Genomic DNA, 9,251 nt, shown 5'->3' with positions numbered 1-9,251 from the left:
CGTACATCAAAAAATGGTGAGAATTGATCAGACCACGCCACATAGATTAAGCAACTATTCATAATGAAGTTATGTTTAGGAAATAATAATCACTATAAATATTTATACGATCACGTTTAAGTTTTCAATTTTTTAATTTTTTACCATTAATATATGAAGATCATCAAGAGTATTCGTAACAATCAATGTTAATCGTATACTTTTATACATATAAACAGGAACTGGGCGCACAGTACTACAATACTCTGAGAAAAAAAAATCTTATCAGAAATAGACTCTGTGAAATACACATGAAAATACATGAATACAATTTTAAATTGGGAGTATTGGCAAATCTTACCGTGGATGATTTTTATCATACAATAAACGTTAAAAATAAATATGGTTGAATTTACTTGTAAATTTGAACTTTTTTTTTTCGCATCTAACCTAAATAATTACTTTTTGACATACTTATATATAATTTATATTATTAGCTCGGGATAACGACTTTTTTTTTTTATAATTTTTGGATGAGAATTGCGGCACGACTATTTTCGGTAAATGTGTGTTAATTTATTGTCTCGATGATTTGTTACCAATTTTTTTTTTTCATCCGAATTTGTTATTGCTAAAGTACCAAAATCCAAAATTCGAAAGGTACGAGAAATTGCCTGTTGTAATGAATCCAATCAAATTAATCGGTCACAAAAAAATGTTGGACAAAATCATCGAACTTGTTTTTCGATCAAAAATTCACAAAATTTTCACGATCCTCGATTTAAATTTAATACCATATTAACGCTCGTGTTTTCATTTGGACTCGAATGTGAAATATTATGATTTTTATATGAAAACTACAGAAAACATAAAATTTCACAAAATTCATAAATTATTTATCGTTTACTAACTTAAGAGATGCATTATATCCTTCATTCTTAATTTTATAAAATAAATAATGATTAATTTTTTGTTGAAAGAATCAAATTAAATTGGAAAAAAATGGAATAAAATAGTGCCGAATACCCTGAATTTTTTAATTTAAAAAAATGTTTTTTCTATGCCTATCAAAAATTTCAGATAAGATTTTTTCCCATCGGACGGTCAAGTACCAAATTTATATATTCATTTATTCGATTATGCATAATATTTGAAACTAATATCAAACTAGTCAAATTAAAAAAAAATTTTCACCTTTTATCACGAAACAACAACTAAAATTCATAATTATTAAAATCATCTGTCGATTAATTATGGTTAAGAACTTTTTTTTATCAATCAGAAAGATAAAAAAATTATAATACCAAATTAGTCTCAAATATATCTAATTTAAACTCTGAATGGGAAAATTAAATTTATATTAAAATTTACTATCGCGTAAACTTCTAAAAATTCATAAATTGGTTTTTGGATTAAAAGAAAGATTTTTAGATAATCGTCATTAATTATTTTATATTTTAAATTTTTCCGAAATCAAATAAAAATTGATCATGCTATAACACTTTTCCTTGTTGAACCGATTTGCATGATAAAATAAAAAAATCGCTAGTTTGATAATTCAAATTTGGATACTTGGCGTGCAGATATCAATTAAAATTTTTAGATTTACCCCAAAATGAAATCTTTTAGTATAAGTATTATGATGTGATATGCATTACATTATTACCTTACATTAAATAATAATTATATTTCGTACTCGTAAGAATTGTTATAAAATGATGCCTCAAATTTTAAAAAAATTAACCATGAAATTTTAAAATTAAAAATCGAATAATCGCTCAAATTTAAAATAAACAAAATTTAACGATTTTCTTTAATCGTTAAATCTTAACTCGCGTTTCGTTCATGATTATCTCGTTTTTTCGTAATTTTTTATCTATGGAATAATCAAAGTAATTGGGTTACAGACATTTTTGTAAATTCAATCGTAACAATGATGTTCTGTTCTCAATTTTCTTCGTGAGGCGGTGGCAAAATATCGGCCACCTCCAATTAATATTATAAGATTTTAAGCGGCAACCTTTTTTTTCAAAAAAAAAAATAATTATATGATTTTTGCTTATAAACACGGATTTTTTTTTTATTACTTATTGACTATTGTCGTTTTTGATTATATTTTTAATATCGTTCGCGGTAATAGTATTTTATATAGAATAGTTCCTTTTTTTTTTTATTGAAATTTTTCTCTCAATCATAATTATTACATGAAATGAAAACTCAAAAAATTATTATTTTCGTTACATCTTTCAAACTATTTTATTAGTTTCTTCGAATTTTATCTTTTATCGTCATATAATCGAATTTTTCTACTATTTTTTTACATAGATGAGGTTTTTTTTTACTTTTATATCAATAAATCGAATATCCACTTTTATTAAATTTTTTTTTGTGTAAATCACGTGTAATATTTTACAGTTGACAATTATAAATTTTGCTAAAGTTAAAAATCGAACTATAAATAATTTTTTTTTTCACCAGAAAAAAAAAACCATACAAATTGTTCGATTAATCGAATATGTAAAAAAATGGCATATGATCATAAATGCAACTGACCCAGAATTGAACAGGGCTAATTCTTGATTTTTTTTAAAAAAAATCAGGAATTAAGAAAAATTGGGCATACCAACATGACGATCGCTTATTATTTGAAACGGTAAAATATAAAAATTGGGCATAACACCATGTCGATCGCTTATTTGGAACCCGGTAGATATTTACCAATAATAAATTAATATGAAATTTATTTTAGTAATTTTTCTATAATTTCTATAATTAAAGTTTATTATGATATATTTTTTTTTTATTTAAAAATTTTTTTTTTTTTTGGTTTCATAATAAATTTTTTTTTATCATAACATGCATTTATATTTTTTTTTAACTAAAAACTAAAAATAATATAATGAAAATTACTATTTACTATTTAATTTACAGTACATAACAAAAAAAAAATAAAAATATATAATAATAAATCTAATTTTATGAAAATCACGTCAACTACTTTTATATAGTTAATATTTTTCGTAACACAAAATAAATTTGTGATTATTACACAAAAGATCATTGACACTTTTATATTAGATCAATTTTTTTGTCTATTAATCACAATGGGTTTGGTTACCGTACACAAATAATACATACGCCATTCATTTTAAAAAATGAAATTTTTTGTTTTTTTAAAAAAACCCTTTTTTTTGAATAACGATAAACTTTAATAAAAAAAAATAAAAAAGTAAAAATGGAAATTTTAAATATTGATTGTCTTATTCTTATTTTTAATGAATTAAGTTCAGATAATAATTCATTATATTCATGCCTTTTAGTTAATAAAGAGTGGTGTCATTTGGTAATCCCTATCTTATGGGGAAATTATCCAAATTATACTATATGTATAAATTCAACAGAAAAATTCTTTAATATAATACTTTCTTGTTTATCAACCTCTTCAAAACAACTTTTGATTGATAATAATATTAGATTGTCTCAAACTATTCTTTCAAAATCGTCGTTTAATTATGTCAGTCTTTGTAAATTTCTAAAAATTGAAATTATAAATAATATTATTAATATGATTTTTAGAAAAGAAATTTTAACTAATGTTGATTATTCAAAAGAAAGAGATCTTTTAGAACAAGAAATTTATAAATTGTTTGTTAGTCAATGCGAAGGCATTAAAGAATTGGAATGGCAATCTTCTCAACCTATAGTATCATTTCCCGGTGCTTCAACAGGTTTCTCTCAATTATATAACCTAAATATTGATCTATTTTATGTAAATTCAAATAGTCTTTATGAAATGTCTCAAATTTGTAAAGATTTGAATGAGTTAACTATTAAAGGTTGTTCTCAAGATATTCCCGGATTAATTTCTTTAATTGATGCACAAAGAAACTTAAAAAGTGTATCATTTGATTTTCAGACTAAGGAAGGGACTTGTGAGGAACTAAGCAAGGCATTAGCAAGGAAAGGTTGTACAATTAATAATCTTTCTTTATATGGTTCTGTTGATATTATTCCCCTATCATTTTTAATGTCACTTAATAATTTAAAAGATTTGATAATTTATTATGATTTTGAAAGTTATGGGAGGATTTTAAAATTTCAAAAATATTTGGCAAATTCAAAATTTCCGGATCTTCAGATTCTTGATATTAGTGATGATTTATTATGTTTTAAGGAATTATCAATGTTAATTGAAAATACCAATGGAAATATTACGGATATCTTTGTTTATACTTCTAATAAATCTGCTGAAAATACGGGAATGTTTATTAATTCAATTTCTAATAATTGTCCAAAGATTGAATTTTTAACTACATACCTTGGTCCTAAAGATTTAATTCATATAAAATCATTATTAAAGAATTGTAGAAATCTAAAAAGTTTACGTTTTAATAGTTTGAATGAAATTAAAAATATTGGTGATGGTTTATTAAATATTTTAGCTAAATTTTCTCCAAAATCTTTATCTAATATATCAATTAGTGGGAAATGGAAATATTCTGTTGGTTCTTTTGAAAATCTTTTTGAAAGTTATAAAAAAAGAAGATTACTTCATTTTGATATTCATGATGAAATTGTGTATATTACAACAGAACATGCAAAAGTTGTTAAGAAATATTACGATGAGGGTGTAATAGCATATTCAAATCTTATTATAACTGGTACTAGTGAGTACTAGCTAATTTTATGTATTTTTAGGTATTATTGGATAAAGTATGGGTTTATTTTATAGCAGAGCAAATAAATTTTTATTAAGTACTGTAAGAAACTTCTTTTTTAACTGTATAACAAACATATTTTATTTTTGATTTATATTTACTTCAAATTTCACGTAAATTAAACTGTAACTTAAAATTTCACGTAAAATAAGCTGTAAATTTAATATTTTCACGTTCAAATTCATCGGATTTTTTGCGGACATCCAATTTGAACCTTCTTGCTACGTCTGCTGGCGTGTTTATAGCGAGATAAATCAGTTTATGCTAGGATTGAAAGGGCTGATATTTTGAGCATACCGTAACATATTTTTATTGGTATCGTCGAATGCGTTCAGTTTTTTTTTTTGAATTAAAATATGTAAACTATAGAAAAATGACAATAGTTAAATCTCGACCATCATGACTCAAGCGTTTAAATGATTTAAATGATCGTTACATAAAAAGCCTTGTCTTTTATGGATAATTCAGGCCAAATTTTTGTTACCTTTTTAGATATTGACTGACATTATCCTAATTCCCGGCCCTATAGAATGCGTAATGCGTACAACGACAAGCGTCTTTGCGTGCGTTCAACGTCGGCATAAGTTCGAGTATTATGCGTTTTCAAAGTGTGATGTCAGATGCCTTATATGCTTGAGCGGTTAAACCTGACTAGCGATATTTTTTTTTCGTTCTGTTGAGGAACTCTACGTACTGTTATCGCGCCTTTCAGAATTATGTCACTCTTCTATAATTCGTCCGGAATATGTGATTGGTCACAATTCCGAAATGAATTTATTACAAAGAAAAGTAAGTCATAACAATAACTTTCCGTATGTAATAATAATAATTTGTTTAGCATGATGGGTACAGAATTCTGAAAAGCGCATAAATTCAAATGTTAATTGGTATCAGGTGATCAACTGGTTCATTTGATGCTCAGATCGAAATCTGAAAAAAAAAAACTGTAAATCGAAATTCTTTACATGAACCATTTTATTTTACTATTCTTTTATATTATATATATATAAGAATTTATTCGTAATTTTAAATTATTATTACTAATTTTCAATTATAACCGATTGAAAGAAATATGTGTATATGTTATATTTTAAATTATATTTTACGAAAAAATATTAAACTTTACTTCTTTAAATTAGAAATAGGAATGTTTTTTTAAAAAGATTTCAAAAAATTATCCTATTTTTTTTTTTATTAAAATTATCTAAATTTATTTATCTTCTATTCCTCCTTGATCATTGCTTTCTACAATAATAATAATTCTATTCATTTTACCAAGCGTTCGTTGGCCAAAATGAAAAAAAATTACTCTAAAAAATGAATATGATTTGGATAAACCTTCTGATAACAGTTCGCTAGGGCTATTTAAAAAAAAATTGAGAAACGCGCATTCCCGTTATAATATACCGAGTTAATTCTGGTCAAGTACCTGGTATATTTAAATTTGGTAAAATTGCGAAGTATTTTAATTTTTAGGTGAGGTCGAAATGTAGAACAATATGCTTACGGAATTGAGGACAATTAGGGTAATTTCAATGATCTTTTTTTTTTTAGGTGATTTGCTCGGTATAATTATTTCAAATTAACAACCAGCTATCTATAATTATTTACTGTAATATAGTCGGTATATCACAACTACAAGAATGAAATAGAAATAGTTGAAAGAGTCTGCAGATAAAAGAACAAAAGAACAGAGAAAAAAATAATTCCAAGAATCGGATCTTTGCAATAACCCGATATAAAAATTATTTAATTTTTCTTATTTTTTTTAATTTAATAAAACTGTATTTATCGTATATTCACGTAGTCAATTACTGGTTCATTCACGTCCAAAACCTAACCTTTATACTTTTATATTCTGCAAAAAAATAAAAATAAAAAATAAAAAATGTCGTTTTTGATGCATATATCATCACGTGTTTGTTATAATACCCGTTAAATTATTACGCACCGGAATAGCGGAGAGGACAATTAAAAGTAAAAAATTAATCTTTGCGTCAACAACATTCTTCTAATTCATCTTCAATGGAGATACAATAAAACATTTATTGGTTCTGCCTATTTTCACTTTTAATTAAAGTAAGAATAGATGAAATTTAACATACAAATATTAAAAAATTTTTAATTGTTATGATGTATTAAAATCTTTATTATTGAAATTTTTATCATCTCTAATCATTCCACCTTTTACTTGAAAAAAAAAAGTAAAATAATAAAGAAATAAAAATAATTTAATATATATATTTCAGAACTTTTATTAATATTTTTCCTCTTTCCTCCCACTTTTTTACAATATATAATAGTTTAATAATAAATACTAAAATACTGGAATATATTTAAGATAAAAACACAATATTACTACCTTCAAACGCCCACCAAAGATTATATCAATTCTCAATCGTATGCTAACCAGTAACCACTAATCTAACTCTTTTCTTACAGTACTTCCTAATTCATTTTTCACAACTTGGAATTTTTCAATAAATCCTTTTCTAAAAATTTCTTCATATCCCATATTACATGTTGATAACTCACTCTTTAAGGGGTGGGGGTATTTGAAGGTCATATAACATAAAAGTGTAACGTAAGATTTTTACATACTACATGGGGGTGGGTATGGGCTTATAATAAATGGATATTACGTAATAAATGTCACTTCCCTTACTGTAATTTCTTTTCTTTAGCATATTCCAATAGTTTCCTTAAATTATATGTAAATATTATATAAATAAGTAATAATAGAATTAAATAAATAACTTACTCCCTATATTATTAAATAATTTTTAAATAAAGAATAAATTATATGAAGGCGGAACCCAAATAATAGTATTGGCTATGGTTTTACCGCTTTTCTAAATGATGGCGGGAACTCCTACATGTGAAAAGGGTTCATTAATTCGCGCACATGATGATAATTATAATAAATTAATACTGATATTACTGATAAATTATTGTAAAAAGACAGAATATTAACCTAAATCCGTATCATTAGCGTCATGTAACAAAGGTTCTGCCATTATACAGCGCGGGATGACTCCATATTACCAAAAATTCATGTACATCAAGAATGACTGGATCACTATAGTATATTAAGTTACAATGTAAAAATTTGTTAATTAAATATTTATAAATAGAGAACGATTTATCTAAATAATCAAATCACCTTAGGTACGAAAGAATCATATACACAGTAAAATTCGATATACCGGAACCTTGATATAACGGAACATAAGTAAAGTCTTGATGTACCAGAATTGGGTCTGGAACGGATTATCATATTCTATAATTAATTTACCCTCGATATAACGGATTCTTTGACAAATTTTACGGATGGTAATTCGCTGCGTAGGTCCTTCTTCCTACAAAATTTAGTAATAAAATGCACAATATAGGCTCAATATTTCTCCTAAATATAACAATATAAAGGTACCAATATTAAGTGGAATGTAGAAAAAAATAATAATTAGAAATGAATGAATAAATACCGAATATCCAAATAAGCGAAATCAGATTTATCCCTAAGAGTTAAATCTTTTAATTTTTCATAGCCTCCCGACTTCTAATTTTTTTTCATTTTGATTCTTTTTATTTTGCTAAAATGAATTTCTTGATCAAGAGTAAGTTGCGACGAGTTAGTAAACCTTATCTGGAACTTTCGTTATTATTATCTTGAATGATGTCTTATTTTTAAAAATATAAATAAAATTTTGAAACATACATATCTGTAACAGAAGAGCAAGTAAGGAATGCTGAATATACTTCGATAAACTCGTACTTCATGTTTATAAGAAAAGTCAAAGGATAAACATATAAAGTTAATTGAAAACCACGATCATTATAAAATACGAACTCAAAGGATTAATAACTTAAAATATATATTATCAAACCTGGTAATATAAAGAAGCGTTGCGTAAACTTCTTGACAAATTGGAGATTCGCGTTGCAACAACTCCTATCGACGTATCTCATGAGGCCACCAAAAGCATCTATTCGTATACTTATCTCGTCTCCTCAACTTATCCATATTCTGCTGATTTTTTGGTAGTTCAAGAGCAAAATTATCGAATTATAAATTTGGATCCGTCATTCATATCCAATGTTGGTTTAGAAAAGGGGGGAAGGTCCCACTCCCACTTTCTAATTCAGCATTTCAAAGTACTAGATCCCTAATAATATAGATAATTTAAAAAATTTGTGCAAATTTTTTATAAGCAAAATTCTGACTCGAAATATAATCAGGCTAAAATACAACATTGTCGTAAAAATAATATCAATATATACAAATCTTTAAGAAAAAATTGTGTAAATACCTCGTTTGATCCTCATCATTGATACCCTATAAAATCTTATCTTCTCAAATATCCATTACAAGAGAATAATACGTCCATTCTTGCAAAAGATTACTGAACTAATAATTGCATTTCTTCTCGAGTTCTATAATCGGTTAGGGGCTTCTTTTAGAATATCTTTAGGTTTCATTAGTGATATCCGTCTTTTGCAGCAAGTCATCTATCTTGATTTTCTTGAATTCTTTGATAGTAAACTAGGAGCGAG

The 9,251-nt window shown here is 25.5% G+C and overlaps 2 protein-coding genes across 2 annotated transcripts; one reads left to right on the top strand and one right to left on the bottom strand.

Annotated features, from left to right (window-relative positions):
* Positions 1-3,214: 3,214 nt before the first annotated feature.
* On the top strand, positions 3,215-4,657 carry OCT59_001569 (uncharacterized protein; the record flags this gene model as incomplete). Its single annotated transcript, XM_025317957.2, has 1 exon — positions 3,215-4,657. One exon carries the CDS (start codon positions 3,215-3,217, stop codon positions 4,655-4,657), a length of 1,443 nt encoding a protein of 480 aa, XP_025177225.2.
* Positions 4,658-7,691: 3,034 nt separating this feature from the next.
* On the bottom strand, positions 7,692-8,477 carry OCT59_001568 (uncharacterized protein; the record flags this gene model as incomplete). Its single annotated transcript, XM_066139674.1, has 6 exons — positions 7,692-7,776; positions 7,861-7,909; positions 7,993-8,009; positions 8,083-8,103; positions 8,183-8,215; positions 8,416-8,477. 6 exons carry the CDS (start codon positions 8,475-8,477, stop codon positions 7,692-7,694), a joined length of 267 nt encoding a protein of 88 aa, XP_065989062.1.
* Positions 8,478-9,251: the final 774 nt, after the last annotated feature.

The sequence above is a fragment of the Rhizophagus irregularis genome, chromosome 1 (genome assembly GCF_026210795.1).
Source record: "Rhizophagus irregularis chromosome 1, complete sequence".
Lineage (NCBI taxonomy): Eukaryota > Fungi > Glomeromycota > Glomeromycetes > Glomerales > Glomeraceae > Rhizophagus > Rhizophagus irregularis.
This window is presented reverse-complemented; position numbering and strand designations above follow the sequence as displayed.